We start from the raw sequence: 21,473 nt of genomic DNA, 5'->3' as shown, positions 1-21,473 counted from the left end.
TCTGAGGTGAAAGTGTTGCTGCTGGATTGAAAAAATAAACAAATAAATAAAAACCCATCACGGCCACACATTACTTGATGCAGATACGTTGAAATACACAAAGTTATTCTTTGTTACACAAGAGACTCGGTTTCCGCATTCATGCACGGCATGCATCGGGTACAATGTTATTCACTCGCTATTAAGTAAATACAATAAATACAATCACAAGGACATATGAGGACCACATGTTTATCTAACTGCATTGCTGAAGTTATTGCAGTTCATACCATGCAAATAAGCTTGAATAGAAATGAAATAACCAATTCAGTCAGTAAAAGCATGGCCATAAAAACCAGGTTCTAGCATACGCAGTGTATCAAAAAGTCAATAGCGAACATTTCTTTACGCTGAAGGAAACTATTTCAAGTATTATTCTGAATGAGGCTCTGTAAACAAGCTTTGTGGCTGCATAGATTTTCATGGTAATTGACAAATGTTTGGTGACTTTCACTGACCATTTAGAAATTCAGCTACAGCAAACATCCAGTTCTCTTCATAATGCTGTGTTCAACTGTAATTAACAGCTCTTTAAAAATCCATTTGTCCCTACTCTGGACACCAAAAGAAATCAATACTTAACTTCAAACGACCTTATTGAGCTGGCTAAAAGGCTTTATTGCAGGGGCTGGGCCAGGCACGGTTGAGCTAATGTGTTAGTTGAACAGTGGGGGATTAAAGGTGAGGTGTTCTCTCAAAATCTTACAAGACATCACAAAGCAGCGGGTCACTAACCTGAGCCTTCCTGGAGACATTGAGAGGATTACAGCAGCAACCTCTGCTGAACTCTGGCTGCATTCAGACAATGCTAAGGAGGCAAAGACAGCATCTTTATCACCCGGGCTGGTCCAACCCATTCTGATTCCTCTCCCCTGGCTGTACGCCTCTCAAACAAGGCTAAGAGCTGAAACCTGCGAGGCTCCACTCTGTACAATATACTCACAGGGGACCAATTTGCACAGCCAGCCCTCGTCTGAATCACTCTATCAATTAGGAGCCACTGTGTTTATCATCACATACATTATTGTAGAGACTGGCCCGGCCATTGTGCTGAGCTGTGTCTCTCAGGAGAGGAGAGAGAGGGATGAAATAAATGACCGGGGAGAGATGCTACAGTTGGACAGGTTGCTGGACTAATCTGAAAAGACGGCTATAATTATGAGTCTCCCGAGGAACTGGCTGTGCCGCAAGTCCAATGTGTGAAGGCGGTAGAAGCAGTCAGGAAGTTGCGCTGCCCCCTTCTCTCCAACAAAGTAAGACACAGAGTCAAATCAATATTTTCAATCTCTCGGGATCAATGGCACGTCGGAGCACAAAGGAAGAGAGGCTGACTGCAACAAATATGTATTAATGAAGAGTCTAACTTCGTGGTCATGATGGTGACGATTTCAAGTTGAAATCATAATCGCGGGATGAGGGAGTCGATGGATATGGTTAGAATTGCCTAGTCGCTCTAGTCTCTCAATAGTGGAGATACCTTGACATTCCCAAAAGGAATGTAGTAAAAGTACGCTGCAATTGAATTCGAACATGGGCCGAGTAAGATATGTTGAACAGTGAAGCGCCGTGGCGTTGCATATGATTATTTGGTGTCTGTGGTTCTTTTGTTGACAGGGATTCTGTGCAGTGTGGAGAGACACTTGTCACTTGTCATCAAACAGAAAAAGAAAAGATGACAGGCTCTGTTAGCGGCGGTGCGCTGTCCCCGTGCATTCTCGAGAATAACACCGGCACTCAGATTTCATTCATATGCTGATTACTCAAAATGGTCCCATCAGTGTGAGATGATCTCATCAGAATAAAAGTGTTTCATCAATGGAATATGATGTAATCAGCATGAGACGTGATTTCTTGAAAAGAGCATGAAAGTGACACTGCCACTTTAAGAGGAGCCGAGTCTCTGTGGTTTAGTCAAACAAAAGCAGCCAACTGGGAACATGCAACCTGAAACCAGAAGCCTGGCTCCAAGGGCCTCATACAGACCTCACAGCTGGGACACACCCCGTGTACGACGGATTCGGACAGGCAGCGGCCTGCTATTCACCACCCACAGCAAACAATATCAGACCAGGCTTGCGCCTATCCCAAAATTGCTTTAAGTAAATAGGAATCTACCAGGACTCTAAAAAATGTTGGCACTATTTCAAGGTGAAAGCATTAAGTGACGAGGAGAACAAAATCGGCACGACAATAAAACGATTAATCGAATAACTCAAATCACTTGACTCCAAAAAGATCAGAGCAAAATCTCCGCCTCAAAGTTATGAGCGATGTTTTGAGATTAAATACAAAAACGTATACTTAAATTTGTGAAAGTAAACTCAGCCGAGTCCGGACGCAGGGCGCCCCCATGTAAGAGTTAAAAGAAGAGTTGCGTAAAAGAAAAGCGCAGCGATGTAAGCTACCAAAGTGTGCTCCGATCCAGCCTTCGCTCATGGCCTGTTCCCTTGGAAACGAAGGCCAGATTTGAAGGCTGGAATCGAAGGCTATGTGAATTTGGTCTAGTCGATCCAGAAGTTACGTCATGTGGCGACCAAATTCAGCCTTTGGAGGACGCAGCCGACACTCTCGTTCGCTGATGCCCATTCCATTCACCAGGCCAAACTCCGCCTTTCCAAAGACATACACACTCATGTCACAGATACTACAGTAGAACGTGAGCATGGCTACCTCAAGTGGATACAAATAATACCTGCACCTTACATGTCCGTTGGTGAGTTTAATACAATACTCATCTTTCTTATTTGGTGCTTTCACAACAGCTGCAGCAGTAATGGAAAGAGACAATATAAAGTACAGTATTCAGCACTGTAACATGCCGGGCGTCCTACAAATATAAATGTATTATCTAGCTGATCATTCTCATTATTGCCTATTCTGAACTAAAGGATTGCCGCTTTCTATCAAGCGGTACAGAACAGTTCAGTTTGGTAAGGCACACATCTTTTTGCATTTCCATTATAAAGTCTCCCAAAAGGTCCAACCCTAACAGTCACACCTTGTTGCCACCCTTGTTGGCATGCCAGTTGAAGTGGTACACTTCAGTACGCTTGTGAAGGGTGGAGCTTGATACACTGCTGTCCTCTGATTGATCAACAGAGAATCGAACGCTTGTCTTCCAGGATTCACTAAAATGATTTAAATGTAGAGAAAAGAAAAAAATCCTGCCTACACCTGTGTGGCAGAAACACAAGCCTCGGAGTTACCTGATCTAACTGTGGCAAACTGAAGTGAAATACTGGGCGGAAACACGACTACAGCCAATGAGTCCAAGCTATAAATGGTTTTAATCAGGCAAAGATTGACTTAGATATAAAATAAGCATTCTCGTCACCAACACACATGTTGCCTACCTAGTTGCAATGCAGTTTGGTTATTCAAGTTCATTTTACATTTTATAGCCTTCAAAACCATATTGTATCATATCACCATATTGTAATCATTGTAGAATGAGTAAGTGAGCAGTAAGTGAGTGAGATTAAAAAAATCCCCTTTCACTTTGGTATAGACATCATATTTTTCACAGTGAATATTAAAAAAAATATAGCAAATACCTCATCTGCTGTATGTCAACCTGACCCATTATTTTGTCAAAATGCAGAGTTGGTTGTTGGGAGACGTGCAATCAAGATGGAAAGATTGATTGAGATGTTCCCAAAAAATGGAGGCAGACCCTCAGAAAGAAACATTGCGGAGTGCAAAAAATATTCAACAAATGAATAGAAATTAGTATCGTTAATAAACTCCAAAATGTCACTTTAAGGTGTGTGATGTATCTCCTACAATGAAGTCCCTCACACTCCGTTCTGAGTGAATGCAGGTGACTCAGGGAGTCTGAGCTGATGCCAGAATCCCTAATTATCTGCCCAGCAGGGAAGATCAGGTCTGCACACTCTGTCTCAGAGCATTCTCGGCCTGGTGATACAAGCCCCACAGGCGCAAAGTGCTGGGCCATCGGGGCCAAGCCAGGTCTACTCATTATATCGAACTCATTCTTAGCATCTCTGCAAAGCAAGTGCCACTTAGTTCCCAAAGGAAGGGTCTGGGTCGGATCACTGACCAGATGACAGAACAAAACCAGCTGACAGAAAAAGTTGACATTAAAAGGCAAGAAAGCACAAAAACATATTGCCTGGCACTACTCTATGTCTATATGGAAATGTAAACAATACTGTGTATTAGTGGTGTCAGTTAAATGCGTTATTAACGGCGTTAACGTAACCCCCTTTTGACGGCGTACATTTTTTTTATCGTGTGATTAAGGTTTCCATAGCAACCAGCGGCTCCATTGATAAAGGCTGCTGGTCACCATGATCTATACATGTATATATATATATACACACATGTATATATATATATATATATATATATATACACATGTATATATATATATATATACACATGTATATATATATATACACATGTATATATATATATAAATACACATGTATATATATATATACACATGTATATATATATATACACATGTATATATATATATACACATATATATATATATATACACATATATATATATATATACACATATATATATATATATATATATATATATATATATATATATATATATATATATATATATATATATATATATATATATATATATATATTTAAAAAAGCTTCAAGGTGAAGGAGGCGTTACGTCTACTTCAATATCTTGACAATGAGGATGGATTGCTCGACTGACACATGCACGGCGGGGTCCCCCTGCCGCGGTGATAGTTGTGACGTACGTTGTTGGTAGTGTAATCCTTAAAAGTTGTTCTTCCTTATCTTCGGAGGCCGTGGTATATACAATATAGGTTTGACTTTTTGTATTTCTTCTGGCGTCTTCCTTGCTAAAGAGAAGCGATACGGCAGGACAGTGTTTTGTTGTGTCTTTATTCAGACATGAACAGCCTCGCTCTAATTCACCTTTTTCTCTCGTTTCTTCTTCGCTCAGGAAATGCGCCGTACCAAACCAAATCAAAAAGGAATAAATACTTAAGCACAATATAAATAAATAAATAAATCCTGGCAAAACAATATTGCAGTATTTCAGAAAAAATAAATACAAAATAATATGCGATCCCCAAATTAATATAAAAAAATTAAAATATCAATTGGCAAATTGGCAAATCAATCATGTGTTACAGTAGTACATACCAGACAGTCGAAATCAATAAAATAATGAGTTTATGTGGTGAGTGTTGATAATTCCCTCATGGATTAAAAAAAATCGACTTCCGGGTTGCCATTTACTCCAAACCAGCTAACTTCACGACATACACGCAGCGCGAGAGCCGCATGGGACAATCTCAACGGGACAATTTCCACCAACTGTGTCTCATTCATTTATCTGACATAATTTACATTGAAATATACCCACGACAGAATTTTAATTAACAAAATACCTTTATTAGACACCCGAGCAGTGAGTAATAATCTTTTTAGTCGATGAAGTCATTGCCAGAGCAGAATAAAAGTGACATCCGTAAAAATGACTGCTCTCGTAGTTTTAATAGATCCTGGTAGTCCACTTTAAGCATAGCCCAGAAAACCAAGCGGAGCTTGAGCAGCAAGTTGCTCTCAAACAGAAGAAGCAATAAATATATTTGTCAGAACGACACCAATGTAAATTATCGTGTGTGTGTGTGTGTGTGTGTGTGTGCGGGTGGGGGTGTGTGCGTGCGTGCATGTGCGTATTTGTGTGCGTATTTGTGTGCATGTGCGTGTGTGTGGGTGTGTGTGTGTGTTTCAAAGGGCTGAGGGGATGTTTGTGTGAGTTGAATCCAATGCTTGTTTTTTCAATTGAAGAGGAAATCAACCCAAACTTTTGTTTTTTCTTTTTCTTTCTTTCTTCTCTTTTCTTTCTTTCTTTTCGTTTCTTTTCAAGAATATGTGCTATGCAGGCCCCCTAGTTGAGAAAAGGCATTCTGATTAATATTGTGTTTGTGGAATATATGTCAAGCAGCAAAATCTAGCCATCTCAGGGGTCGGCCATTTTGTCACTTCTGTCGACTGAAAATAACATCACAGTTGCTCAGGGCTCAGGTAACGACCAATCATGGCTCAGTTTCAGAAAACAGGTGAGCTGTGATTGGTCGTTACCTGAGCCCTGAGCGACTGTGATGTTATTTTTGGTCGACAGAAGTGACAAAATGGTCGCATTTGCATAAGAAAATCAATCCTCTTATTCATGTTAAGGGTATTAAAATTCAATAAAACAATGGGACAGAAAAATCAAGGGCTTTTTGTACAATAAATAAAATGTGCGATTAACTATGAGTTAACTATGAAAAAATGCGATTAAATATTTTAATCGCTTGACAGCACTACTGTATATACATTAAAAACATACGTACTGTCTACAAACCTTTATTAACAAGAGGAACTGATGCAACTTTCATCTTGTAAATACTGTATGTGACATATTGACGCCATGTACATGGTTACAGTTGTGGCTCATCCTGATCTGATGATATATTCATATCTAAACATACACTGATTTTTAATAGATAACAACCACCATATTTAGAGAGTCATTTTAAAGTTGAAAAAAAACAAGAAAAATATTATGGGTGCAAATGTTAAGATTTATCTTACGACGGAAGAAAAAAAAAAAACGATACTTTTTTTGCCGACAGTAACACAAAAATTCACAAATGTCATTGAGCTTGCAAGACAAGTACAAAATATATAACTCAATGAATAAACATACAATTTGAGTGAAGCGTGTTGTTTCACTTATCATCTCCATTTCTGGAATAAATGAATGCAGCCGAGCACAGCAGGTGAACTGTGCAAGTGCTTTGGCTCGGGCCAGAGCTCCTTATTTGCCTTCCCTTTTTAAATATTCTTCTAAATAAGTCTTGCCAAGCCAAGTGCAATTTGAGGTAATACTCTATGCAGATGTCTGACATCGCAGTTACAATCAGCCTAAGAGAATGTGCGTATTGCCGGTCAACAAGAGTCTCAGAATATGCGGATCACTTCAGGTAAACACCACAATAATAAGCTAAGAAGCAAAAATTACTAATTGTGTGTACCGCAACACAGTTGCTATAGAGACTGTTGCTAATTAACTGCACTCTACCCCTGGATGACAAAGGGCTTAATGGCACTCAGGGTGACTTCTCTTGAGATGAGCTCTGCATTTGGAACACGTCGCCATCCCGAGAGTCTCAAATACAAAATACCCGTCTCCATGTAGCCAACTTTCATCTCAGATGCCATGAGAGGTTGTGCTTCTCTGTTAGCTCTATAAACCTAGATTAAAGGACCATCACGCCACGCTTCGCAAAGCCTTTGGCCCAAAAAGAAAAGAAAAGGAAAAAAAAAACCGTCGATGAAACTGATCAAAATTCTTTAGTGCAGCAAACATTTCGCTGGTAAACAACATCTGACAGCATTCGAAATCATCATTTCCCAACCTCTACTTGAGCAAAGGCATCTATTTCACGGAAATAATGAAAACGGAAATAATGATGATCTCATCTCAATTAACTGACAGATTTACTTAGTGTTAAATCTGGTCCTGTTTAATTGAACACAAAGCTATATACTCGTAAGCCATGACTTATTCTGTTGTATTAATGACAGGTTGATTGTAACGTCTGCCACTCTAATGGAAAAACATTTAATTGTTATTACTGTGACAATACGTCACTATAAGTCAATGGCATGGATGAACAAAGAGATATTTGTAATGAATAAATAATACTTTGGTCAAATTAAGTCAAATTTGGCTACCGGTTATTTCCCGCAGCACCCTTGATGATCTCTCACAGCACACTCGGTGCCATGGCACCTTGGTGCAAATCAGTGTGTGGAAAAAAATGAATGATAAATGAAGTTGTTTCAGGTCATTAAGGAAATAGATTGTTTGGGCAAGTGTAATGACACCTGTACGCCTACATAAAGAAAATACTGAAAATAAGGAATTTGAACTATATGCATACTCTACCAGTTCAACATTAAGAGACTGTTTCACATTCAAACTTCTGATCGGTAGTGTATACCGTATGACTACCCAGGCGTGCATCATGCAGTGAGGGCAGTCAGTGAAAATAACCTTTTTAATTTCAAACACGAACAAACTGAAAATGAGTGTGTACGGCAATTGTGGCATCAAACGGAGGTGCATTTAAGACAATTGAGATCGTCGATAATATGGCGACCAACGATCAATTTCCAGGTCGCAGACGCCGCACTGACGACGGCGGAGGATGAATAACAACATGAAACACACTCACTATGTTCACTTTCTGTCTCTACGGTGAATGCCTCTGTTGGGGTTACAAGGTCAAGAATGCTATGCCGTTTCCTTTGACTTTGATTTGGACAAATGATTGCAGCAAAAAGTCAGTGAGGCAACATGATTTTGTATGGTTGTGAAAAGCCAACATCAAATTCACAATTACATTTCCATTCATTTTGCCCATCCCTCAATTACGTCATCATGGAGTCATCGTTCGTCACATACTTCCCTCAAACATGTCTGTGCCTGTGATTCCTTGTTAACTCATTGCTAATAAAATTTCGATTGTGTAAAAAATGATAACTTTCAATTGTATCGCCGATGGTTAATCGTGTGAAACAGTTCAAGAGAGATGCATGAAACTCATCGGTGAGAATGTCGTCAGTGATCAGGCTTGCACATTTTACAAGGAAGACTTTGACTCTTTGCAACCAATGTCACGTCTCTCCCTCTGGAGGGTTCGGATTCGAGGTGAATTTATGTTTCGTTGAAGGGTGGGTTCAAGAGACTTTAGTTTTTGTTCATTTTTTATCAGCAAAGCGATACAATTTCAGTGAAATTTTATAGTTTGGTGAACATTTTTGACTTTTCTTGAAGTTGTCTGGTTTTGCACTGAAATTACATCAAATACTGCCCTTAAAGACATTTTCAATAAAGGTTTAAGTTTTTCTTTCCAATTAGCCTCTTATTTGCTAAATATATATTAACTTGGAACACCCTAAATAAAAATAATTTGCTTCAACCTGGAAACCAAAAATGAATAAAACAAATTTGAGAAAAGATGTCTGCTTTTGCGTTTGAACTCTTCGAGTGTATAGTTGTTTTGCGGTAACATCATTATTTTGTGCTTGGTTACTAAGCTTTGTGCTTGGGGCAATAGTTGCTCTGTCCTTAAGGACTTGGCTTTAGAGCAGGTGACCGGAGGGTAAAAAATATGAAGCTTGCGGAGGAACAAAATATCAAATGCTGCTTCCTGGCAAGCTTCTCACAAATAGGGTTGGGTTATAATTTTATAATTGCGTCGATGATTATTTCAATGGTTTCCAAGCAGGCACACATTTTTGGGGGGGAAAAGAAATACATTGTTTGTTAAATCCTTTATTTAGACATCTTTACCTTTTGGAACAAGAGTTCTAATTTGGGCCTTGACCTGAAAGGGTTTGGGAAACACTGCTCTAGAGCAAGGCACTGTTCCACTGCCCCATCACTCTGACATGCCTCTTGCCTTCACCCTTGCAGAATCCATTGTGTACTGTCTTTGTATGTGTTGTTTCTCCAATAAAGCGCAAAGAGAATTTGCCCTTGCGTGATTACCACATTCAGTATCAAAAATATCGCATGAGAGCCCCAAAACACACATCATAAAATTGTCATGCTTTGACCCAGAGCAATCAGAAAGCCTCAGTCTGTATGTGGAGGAGCAGATAGTGAGGGGAGGTCCTGTCTGAGGCCATCGTGGCAGCTGAGGGGTTTCATTGCAACTCCTACAATTTACATTTCGTTTGGCCGGAGGGGTCACATGACAGCTGCAAGTGAATGCGCTGTGGGCTTTTCGGCCGCCACTTGACATTGACAAGCTGTGCAACTTGAAATCCTCCGAAAGAAAATATTCCTTCTTTCCATGACATCACCAAGCCAGAGATGGAGTAGAGGAGGGCAGGGGGGGAGAGGGCACAGCTGGTGGCAGCCACAGTACCATCTGCCACCGACTAATAGTTCATGCTGTTTTACTTACAAACTTGCACTTAAGCATCTGCACGGCCGCTACATTGTTAGTTTGAGATTGACCATCATGTATTAAGTGCAGTGATTGTGGTTTACTTGCCCGATTCAGTTTTTAGAATGTTCTTAAATCTTAATAAAAATGCTAACAATAGTAATAATGTTTTGTTGCTGCAGGGATGCCCAAAGGAGAACATCCACTATGAATTGTTTTGCTCTTTTTCATTGCTGATGAAAGGGGGCAGAGGAGCATAGTGAAATACTGTGGTGCCATTTTATATTTATTGTCTGATACACAATCTGGATGGAAAAGGTAGGTTCTTGTTGGCGTGCATGTCTAAGAGGGGGTCAGTTGTCATCTGTTCAGCTTTTACGCAGGTATAAATGTGATTGTCAAAGCTCGAGAGACGACAACACTTCAATCACCGAGATTGATCAACCAGTCGGCAGTCATGGAAATAAAGCTTGACTAGTCTTTTAATTCCTCACAACAGCCGAGTGGACCCCAGGTGTCACTGGACTCAGCTTCCGAACGTCACGTGGCCTAGCCCAGAAAACAGGTGAGCCATGGCGGTCGTTACCTGCGCCCTTAGCCACTGTGATATCATTAGCAGTCGACAGCAAGTGGCAAAATGGCCGCCCCCTGAGATTGATAAAAACGGGTGGATTTTGCTGCTTAATTCATATTCCACAAACACAATATTAATCAAAATACTGTGTTTAGACTAGTGAGAGCGCGAACATAATATTGTAATCAAAATTTTTACTTGACTTGCCCGATAATGAAATAAGAAAATAAATCATTAATAAATAACATTTTTCGTTTGGTTCTTTGTAGTTCAGCATAAAAAGTAAATGTCAGATGTGTACTCACCATACATCTTCCCCTCATCTGACAGGATGATCTTCCGACGTCCACAAGGAGGGTAAATGGCCAAAGCCTCCTGGAAACTCTGTTCAATGTCAGGACTCCACACCCCTTCTGCATCGTTGTCCACAGGCTTGTCTGCCGAATCGCTCATCCTCTCCATGTCTTCGGCAGGGCTTTCGCTGCCGCTCCAGCTGCTGGGATCAATGTTGGCGGTTGGGTTCTCCAAGCTAAAGCCTGGACCAGACTAGGGTGAGACCTGGAAAAATATCAAATATATTGCTTTGATTTACACCTTTAATTTGTTCCATTGACCACTCTCATAAATGAAAAACAATTGTATCTCAAATCAAATTGAAATTAGGGTTGAGATTGAATAATTCCCCGTTATTCCATTCAAACCCACATTGTGCTCTGTTTGTTGTGTGCAGTGTTTTGCATCGTGTATTAGCATTAAGATAAGGCAGATATGTAATTTTCTTTATCTTATGTTTAGTGTGACAGTAAACTTCAACGGGGAGACCCAATAAACAGCCGAAAACTCTTTTTTGACAATTCTTCACGATCAAACTGCTTCTTGCTGTGAAGTTAGTTGAGTTTGCTGCCACCATCTTGTGTTCTTAGTTAACATTTTTGCTTCCAAGTCAAAGCAAAAAAAAACGAAAAACCAATAAACCAAAAAAAAAAAAAATCACTCTGAAGAGCAGATGTGTGGACTTCAATGACTTCACAATAAATGAGTGTACATTACATAAAATCACTGTCTTGTGAAAAACACCTGTCCATTTTTTTCAATTTTCTTCTTTTCACGTGAATGGTGTTTCCACATTAGAGACACCGTATTAACATGAAAATTTAAAAACGGTTCCAAAATTGGACATAAGTCTTTTTCACAGGACAGCGACGATAAGCAAGGTCACAATACACTCATCATATTTTTTCCCCCAACTGCCATGCTGCAATCATCACCTGCACATAATCTCGGGTTCAGACAATGCAAGAAAACCACACAACCCACAATGTAGGCTTTCATAATGTAGGCACATGCAGACATTCTAGAAATTGCCATGTATTGTATGCCATCCTGAATTGTGTCCCCAGCTCACCAAAACACACAACACTGATATTAGTGTTATGACAGTTCCAGTCCATAAACTATTACCTTGATGCTGTGTCACATGCACAGGAATATAAAACAAAATATTATGGGATATCACCATTATGCTGTATAACTTTAGGAAGAGGGGAGCTATTGTTACCGTCCACTGGGCGGATTGCTCATCAACTCACTAATATGGAACAGTACCACTGTGTATATACTGATGGCAGATTGGGTGTGTTGCTGCCTTGTTGTGTGAGGTGATCTAGCAAAACTACGCTTAATTTAGCGGCCACACAAGTATAAAACTATATCAACCATTAATGTAACATATAGCCTTAAAAATATAAGAATAAAACACTTGAAAACAAGCGCCAACCATAATGGAAGCTAGCCAGTCAGTGCATAGCTACCATAGCAGTTAGCAGGAGAAGCTAATACATCAGTTTACATATTCACTCAGTGCTTTTCTGGACAAACAGCGCAAACGAGAGAACTGAATTAATATTGGCCTAACAAACATTAACAAAAGTGACACTGTAACCCAATGGCCAATAGTGACTCCAACTTGCATGGCAATGCAACACTCAGGACAAACGTACCTGAATACTGCCGGAGTCTTTTCTGCTTAAAATGTAAGTCTGCTTACTTTGGTAACTTTTGCGGAATTTTTCTTCTCATTTAGTTTGGTTTCTCTCTTACCACCATACTTGTTTCAAAAATGGTGTTGATTTTGGATGAAATGTGGCCTAGCAATGTGAGCTGGTGGCTGATGTCACAAATTTTAGTTGATGTCCAAAAATGCCATCCAAGACCTACCTTAACCAAACTCGCAGTCAAACTCCAACTTTGATGAGTTTTATATTGCTAAACTTGAGATATTTCACTGTAGTCATGAGACTTGTGACTTCTACAGTCCAGCTCAAAATGAAATGCAGTTGATATTATTAAGAAATGTTTACATCAACAATTAAACTGCTTATGTCCTGACTCTTGAAAATGCATTCTTTCTTGCAACAACAAATTAAAACAAGTCAACAGCGTAACTCTTTTTTTATATGCCATTCCATAAAACCAATTGTTCAGAGTGAAAGTTTATTCACAAGGCACAAACTGTAAGTGAGGTTAGTGGTAGTATGTTTCTTTCAGCATGCCCGTTCATGAATGGGGGAAGGGTGTAACCTAATGGGGGGAAAACTCCCAGTGAGCAGAGAGCGCATTTACTGAATTCCGTTTTTGTGTGTAAACTGCTGACACTACTAAACTACTTCACAAGTGATTGTAGGGTACGAAGGGGCGTGAGGGGTGGGGTGTCCAAATTGAAACCTCTAAAGGACCAGAAGCTTTTCTGGAAGTGTTGCTCTTATTGTAACCTGATTCAAAACTAATTAAAATATGAATGTAAAACAAAAAGTCCACATTAAATAAGGTCTGTATGAAACAATGGAGAGGTGGTATTTTAAAAAGAGGTGGGGTACATTTCCTAACCAAAAGGGACAAAAAGATAGAAAAGCGAGGATGCTACTACCAGGCTGAAGTAAACAATCTCTTGACATTAGCTTCTAACGCCACTTAACACCGTAAACAAATCTGATTGCACTTTTATATACTGCAGCAGTCCAACATTCTATGACCGTCCGTTCTGTCTCTGTGCAGTTTCTATAGAGCAGCAAAGCACAGCAACAGTATTGCATTGCTTGCCTGAAACGGCCGGGTAAAAGCATCTATTGATTTGGACGAGGAACCAAGTCTTCTTTGTCATCCTCCAGTCACTCTTAATGATAGTGTCTCTGGCAATCACACCAAGTTAAATCTACCTATACTTGTTGGCTTCTTTCATTCCTCTTTCAATAGGGCTTTCTGCTCAAGATTTCAGGGTTTAAAAGCCGATCCTTTCAAAACTGTAAAATATAGATTTTTAGAAAAGCTAGGATAAAATGTGACTTTGCTTAACAGCTATGTGTTACATGTTAAAAATTTTGCAAGTTGCAGTCCAGTACAATTTTGGAGCATGATGATATGAAGTAGTGCAAATTTCTTCGCGGCTGAGTTGTACTCACACCGTGAGGCTTGTCAGTGCTTCAAATTGTGTTTTTTTTTTTCCTGACAGTTAATAAGAACAATAAACAAAATCAACTTCCTTATACATGTTCTACATTCCTTTACTAACGTCTCATTTAACACTGTAGCTTTCAACACAAAGTAGCATTGTTTGTCTTTTTTCCCTGCCTAGTTTGTCAAGCAGCAGGATTATCAAAGACTACTTCACACGTATCCATGAAAATTAATGGTGACGTGGGGCACAGGCCAAAGATGAAGCCATTACCTTTTGATACAGATTGGGGTATACCGGAGGTGCAGATTCCGGAATTGTCTGCCTTCCTCTCCTTGTATTAGAGGTTTACAGTCTACTTAATGCAGTTATATTTTTTCCGGCTAGATAAATACAGTTAAAAAGAATTCACCGACATTGAAAGAGTATGCATTAAAGCACTTCATGATGCCATTTGTTTTCTTCTTTGGTAGCCTAATCAATTGGCTAGTTCAGCACTCTATGTGTTTGGATAGACAAAGATGAATGGTGAACCATAAGATGGATACAATAACCGATCACAATATTATTATTTAGTTCCTCTAAAGTTGACATTATACATAGTGTAATGTTAAGATGTTAAGTTGTTTCAGCATTCAGGGAACACATTAATATTATGAATTGATCTGCTGTATTTTACTTATTTATTTACATATTTCATGTATGTTTTTTGCATCTCCATGTTTTATTCATAATATGCAGTGCATAAAATGTCACTTTTTTTTTTTTTTCACCCAATTAATGTGAACTGTAGTGAGGGACAAGTACGTGTACTAGTAACGGCGACAACGGAATAGCAAGTGGGGTTATTCAGGTGCGGACACCAGATGGTGGGTGCATACATTTTCTGATTTAACACCAGCAAAGGGTCCAGTAAGGTATTATTTAGATCTTGGCACAGACCTCTGCCAAGGCAAGACTGTTAACAAGCCAAACAATCCATAAGTAATGAATCCAGAGCCACACTCACATTTAAAAGGGGTCTTCCCTTAGTCCATTCTTTACTCCTCCACATTTTTTTTAACATATAACAATAACTGATGTGTAAATCTCTCAAATATTCCATGTCTTATTTTTGCTTTGTTGACTTGGTTCTTAGCTCAAATAAATACTTTTGAATACAAGTCATATCCACCCTCAATAGATTAGCTTCTTTGCATCTCTAAATTGGATGCTTCTGCTAAAAGCTATTTGTGAGTCGTCAATGAAGGGGTCTCCTAGTACCGCAGAATCTGGGGCCTAATTGTGTTTTTCACAGCAAGGTATGAATGTCACCCATAGAAACACTTGTGGCTTACAGATAATTGCATATTTTCCTCCTTTCAGAGCATACACCATAGAAATGGTCTTGCTTGTCAGATATGGGGGAGAGAGATGGCCAGCACTGCAATAAGTGACAGTGGTAGCTAAGCAAGAGTAGTAGCTGTGACACGGCATTATGGTAAATTATACTTACAGTGAGATTACATAAACCACTCACAGAGGTGGAATCCAGCTCCTTAAATTAAGAGAACCCATTTCAGCCATCAGACAGAGCAAGGTAATGAAATAGCAGATGAGAGGTCTCAAATGTAATTTTCCATGTGGAGTTCTTTTGTACTGTTATCTCAGAAGGTGCAATAATGATTCCATGAATGACTTTTGTGGGCTCCATAATAACCCGCGGTAGTTAAGGCCACAACGTGTAAAACCATAATTATGGTGCGATTTAAAAACGTAACATTTTCCGGATGTTGTAAAGACATAATTACTACAGCAATGTCAAAAGTATTTCATTTTGAGCAATGTGCAAACAACTATGAGTATTCACAATCATAGATGCAGCTTCTATTATATGACAAATTAAAACGTAATGGGGAAAATTATTTTACGTCCGTGAAAGCCTACCTTGTAAGACCTTGAGATGCATTTATAAGGCAGAATGAATGCAAAATTGAATGCAAGAAAAAAAAAAAAATCAGGCAAATACTTCTGGAATTACCTTTCAGATTTTTTTTTTTTTTACACATCTTTCCCACTCCTGTGAAAGTTAACCATGAATTTCATTTAAATCAAGTTGACACATTGACCCCAAGCTTACAAACAGATTTTTTTTTCCTGAGGCTTTTTTTTCCCTGAGGCATAGAAAAAAAACTACTTTATTACTATTGAATTCAAGAGACAAACATTGGAATGGAAAAATATGAAGTAAACCAGTTCAAAGCCAAGCCAAGAATATTTGGGGTATTTTAAACAGATTACCAGATCATCGCTGGAAGAAGACAAAAAAAAGTACAATACCATCACCAATTTAGGATGGTCAACTAAAGAGGTTTAAGACTTTCTTAGGCTGCCCATCCCAGCAACGGCTTTGTGTTCATTTCATGCCTCTTTAAACCGGTAGGCTTAGATGCTGTGAATCTGTCTCATGTCATCACACTCAAACCTGAGGCCTGGACCTCACCACCCAGCAACCATCAGGCCACTGTGGGATCAATCTTTGTTTGCCAGAGAATAGGATTGATTTACAGGTTCCATCAAAGCAGCCCTCGCTCTACCCGCCTCAGAATGAGAACCACGTAGCAACAACATGGCCTGGACAACATCAGACGCATCTGCAGTCCCGAAAAGAGACAGTTAAAAGGTTGTGCACCATAACACAAGGGTCAATTTTGACGTGAATTTTAGACAAACAGCCTCCTTCTCGGAATAACACGTACAAATATAATGTATCTAGCAAATATAATAGCTTAGATATTTCCCTGTCAAAAATATGTAGTGAATTCCAGACAGCAAGCATGCAGCGGCGTGGCGCGAGAGCCCGAACACATAAAGCTCAGGAAATTAAAGCTGTAAATAAAGGTCCGTCAGATAAAGGATCTTGTGACAGTTATGAGCGTGGAGCCACAGGCTCATTCAGGACGCGTGCGGACAGGCATGAAAAAACAAATCACAGTGATGAGTGTGAGGGCGAGCATTTGCATTTGCATTTCCTCGTCTGAAGCCATCATTCGGCCTGTACACGTTTCCCTTATACCCCCCCTTTGCCAGACACTACAGTACATAGTACACTTAACACAACATCTGTTTCAGGCGCTACAAGAGGTACATTATACACAGTGGAATGGAATTTCTTGCTTTTTACCACCGTCCGAATATTAGGTTGTGATAATAATAAAAAATAAAAATCAAACGTGAGTCATTCGACATTCAAAATTTTGTATGGACGTTGTTTTTTTTTCTTATGCTTTCAAAAAATTGGTAGGGAATTGTAATGAAAAGTAAAATTCAATATCTCATTCAAACAAAATTGTTTTTCAAAAAGAGGAGTGTAAAATTGCCATCGGTGCAGAACTCAAATGATATGGTGAGCTCTGCAGCAACACAGGCCACAAGTAGGTCTTTAACAAACATTTAAGTACAGTGGTCCCTCGCTATATCGCGGTTCACCTTTCGCCGACTCACAACATTGCGGATTTTTTTTACGGTGCTATTTTGTATGCTGTTTTTTACAGCGTACGAATTTCGTACGTATTTCCGGAAGTAGGGAAGACGAGACAGAAGACGTGCATGAACTCCACTTTGATGTGCCAGCGTCATACTTGAGTGCTGCGCGCAGCTTAATATACTCCCGGACACAAGTTGTTTTGAAACCGTTAAGTTCCAAGTCGGGGGGGTCGTCGCTTCAAAAAGACAGCGACAACAATGGATATCGTGCCTGCTACAATCATAAAGGGACCGAGATGACCAGACGATGCATTTAATTTTGTTGCCAAACTAGTTTTCTTTTGAAGCAGCAATGAGCTGCGTGCTGCATCCTGTCTCTCCTCTCCGTGTGGGAATCTGTATGTCATCGCAACATGTGACATAGTGGACCGATAAGAGCAGCAACAATTCCTGATGTGTGCGTGGCATGTGTCGCAGACCTGTCGCCAACAGCACAATGCGTCGGTCACGTGACTCAAATGCGGCAGTTGTCGCTCGCGCTGACGCGGGAGTAGAAAGAAGCCTATAAAGAAGCCTTTCACTGAGTAGGCTGAGATGAAATTTGGCCGCCTCGCAGCCACGTCAAACGCATGAGGGCCGATTAGTGGACCGGACTAAAATCCACTTCCGGCCATGCTCAGTCCAGTCATTTTTTTTAAATTTGTCGCTCTATTTTCATAGACAGCGCTTGTGTGTGCTCGGTTTAAAAACTGCCACATCTTGATTTTCGCACCACGGCAAGTCTAGTTTACCGTGTTCGGGAATTTCCCAGACCGCGCTGTGCCATGCTGGGCGATTTGGTGACAAGAGGGCATTTTCTTTTACACACCTTGCCAATTTGGTGACTGAATGTACACTAGACTTTAGACCATCTTGGAACAGGTCTAGGTTGTGGCGCAGGTGGTGTAACGATATTTGGGTGGATTTGATCGAGGGGCAGGCAGACTGCGCTCTGCTGATACGTCTGGTGGATGTCATCGTATTTCATTCATAAATATGTCAACAGTGCGCATCAAACCCTATGTATCATTGTAGGAATCAATTAATTGATTGCCTTATTTTTATCACCTTTATTATGTTTTTTAACACACCCCCGTGGGCCATGGCACAGCTATGCTGGGTTGGCAGGGGGTGGGGTCACAGACAAACACAAATTATCAAAGTGGAAGGTGCCCACTTCACAGCGGAGATGTGATTGCCGTGGTCAACTTTACATCCTTTGCAAGTGGACATCTTCTTGCAGTTCCTTATAAATATGCTTTGCGTGCATCAATCTCCTGCATGGACTCAAACGAGTCCGTTGCTGCTTCAGCCATGTCAAAGACCGTGTGCACATCTCCTGAGATGAATTTAAAGGGAATGAGGGGAGCCGCTTCCATCGGGAAGCAAGTTCACTCCCACAACAGCACAAACGCCCCTGTCTAACTGTGCCCGTCAATGAAAATACCAAAAGAAAAAAAATTCCACCTATGCACACAATTAGACTGCGCTTTGCACTAGACTAGAAAATAGCAAAGGTGGGCATCGTCAATCCGTCACTAAGTTCCCGTCTGTATTTTCGGCCGACCTACGTAGTCCCAGTGCGTCCCTCGTCCGACAGCCAATCGTCGTTGAGAACATCATTTTCACATCACACGCAGGCGCCGCAGAAGCCGACACGCCGCCAAATAAAGAAATATATAGCGAATAAAAAGTAAACAACAGGCACACAAACACCACAGCGTGATGATCGGCAGAGATGGGCACTTCACTCTTTTTTTGCCGGTCCGTCATTCGTCGTCCATCTGCGACCTGAGCAGTGGGTACCCATCCGTCCTAGTCCCTTCGACCTTATTCATAAAAATAATCGTCCTCCGACCCTGTCCATCCTCGTCCTTTAAATGCATTTCCATCGCTACATTCCATCGGTTCGTTATTTTATTTTATTTTTATACCCATTGTCACCTCCCTGGCGTGTTTTGGGAATGTTATGAAGTTGTATACTATTTCTCATTTAATGTCCTGCATGTATACTTGATTTATATTTGTAATATTGTCTTTTTGTCTTGAATTATTCAATAAAGATTGTTGAAAAAAAGAAAGCCAGGGGACATCACAAGAATATTTAAGATTGCTTTATAGTGCAATACTATTGCGTTTTATTGTAAATCATTTGCATTAGTGTAATTAGTTTTCAGTTTTGATTGCATTATTTTGCAATAAAATAATTATTGCTAAATAACGCAAGGTTATTTTAGGAGGAAACAAAAGATTTCCACTACCGGGTGGTTTAAGTATACCTAGGCACTGGCAGAGATTTTTACGGTCTAAATATGTCTCACACATGGACATACTTCGTACTACATCATACATGCAAAGGGATAATTATGTACTAAATGTTAAAAGTTAATGAACAAAACAAAATTGTTATCTACCTTTTTACACACACAAGATAGGCTGGGCGTGTTTCTGTCAGTCAGTGAAATGGCATCCTGACTCCTGTGGCATAATCCATAGTATTACTTGTGTTGAACCACTAGAGGGCAGACTATGCCTGTGCAATGGACATAAGAAGTGTTGTGCAGGCAGTTGATCAAAACAGATCCGTGTGGTATCACAGAAGACAAAAGTGGGCTTTTTTTTTTTTTTTCAAAGAACTCAACACAATACGTAAGTCGGAACTCATCCCGGTTCGGGACGAATATAGGGACGGACAAAAACCCACTACCGTCCTTGCTTCATCCGTCCTTTTTAAAAGACTTCTTGTCCTCTGTCCGTCCGTCCACAAAATGGGGTCCGTCCGGACAGACCGTTCCGTCCCTGGGACAGAATGCCCATGTCTGGTGATCGATGAAATAAAAACAATATGTCATTGCGTCTGTGGGACCGAAAGGTATGGCACTGTTTTATTTCAATTTTTTTCTTTATTTGGCTGCGTGTCAGGAGTGCGGCACCTGCGTGTGACGTCACGTGGTACCGGTAAATCCGTTCTCGACGCTGTTTGGCTGACTCGGACCGACCGGGCGGCCCTGACATATAGATGAGAACTCACAGATGGACTAAAGCACTGACAAATGCCCACCTCTGCAAAATAGGGCCCATGGAGTAAATAAAAAGCTAAGTTTGCATAACTTTCTATTTGTCCCAGCTAAGATTAAAAACTAACTTACAGGGTACATTCTGCATTTGAATATTAAAAGCTTCCCCTCCAGTTTATCTGTACCGCCACATAATCCAGGGCACCTTCGGCCAGAAAGCCTTATCTCTGCCAATCCTGGTTACAGCGACTATTGAGGAGGTGTCATGTGGAAATTTGTAGCCAGCTCTGATTGGAGAATATGTGTGAATAGAAGCCAAAAATTATACACACTTTCAGTAAATGAGGTGGCCCGATGCCTTTGTTTCCTATTAATCATCGAAGGCTGAGCACCACGGTCACTACTATTGGCTGCATAGGGAGAGGAAGTTGTTGAATCCCAGCTTTCCTGCCTTCATTGCGTTTAAGAAAATGACTCAGACCGTTTGATGATTCAAAGTCCCTTAAGGTCATAGAAAAGTATAATAGTATCACCATAACACCTTTCAGAAAATACATTTCAAGGAGATTTTGAGACAAGACGGTTGGAATAAATTAGATTTGCATAAGGTAAAGGTTAGAGGTCTGAAAGACTGAAGCATGACAAGCTAACAGTCTGCTTTTTTATTTATTATTATTATCTTTTTTTTTACTTGTTTGGCTATTGGAAAAAAACAACAATAACAATAACAACATCTGTGTTGCATTAACTAAGGTCTGACAAGACCAAAGTGCTTCCGGTAACTAGTGGACCATTTATGGCAGCAGTTTGAAGCAGATTTTCTGAGATGACGTCAGTGGCTTTGCGCCCGCTTTTCATTTTTGGTGGCACTCTCGGCTGGCCTCAGCGGGCTTTGCGCAAACTGCTGAGCA

General features: G+C 40.2%; 1 protein-coding gene across 7 annotated transcripts in view; it reads right to left on the bottom strand.

The window, feature by feature from the left end:
• Positions 1–21,473, bottom strand: part of tead1b (TEA domain family member 1b) — a 50,862-nt gene that overhangs the window by 26,628 nt on the left and 2,761 nt on the right. For all 7 annotated transcript variants that reach the window (XM_086025260.1, XM_086025262.1, XM_086025263.1 and 4 more), the window contains exon 3: positions 10,896–11,148. In XM_086025260.1, the coding sequence (XP_085881386.1) occupies positions 10,896–11,052 (157 nt within the window). In that variant the 5' untranslated portion in view covers positions 11,053–11,148. The remainder of the gene's footprint in view (positions 1–10,895; positions 11,149–21,473) is intronic.

This window comes from Filicampus tigris, chromosome 3 (genome assembly GCF_054856515.1).
Source record: "Filicampus tigris isolate MCC_2025a chromosome 3, RoL_Ftig_1.0, whole genome shotgun sequence".
Taxonomy (NCBI): domain Eukaryota; kingdom Metazoa; phylum Chordata; class Actinopteri; order Syngnathiformes; family Syngnathidae; genus Filicampus; species Filicampus tigris.
This window is presented reverse-complemented; position numbering and strand designations above follow the sequence as displayed.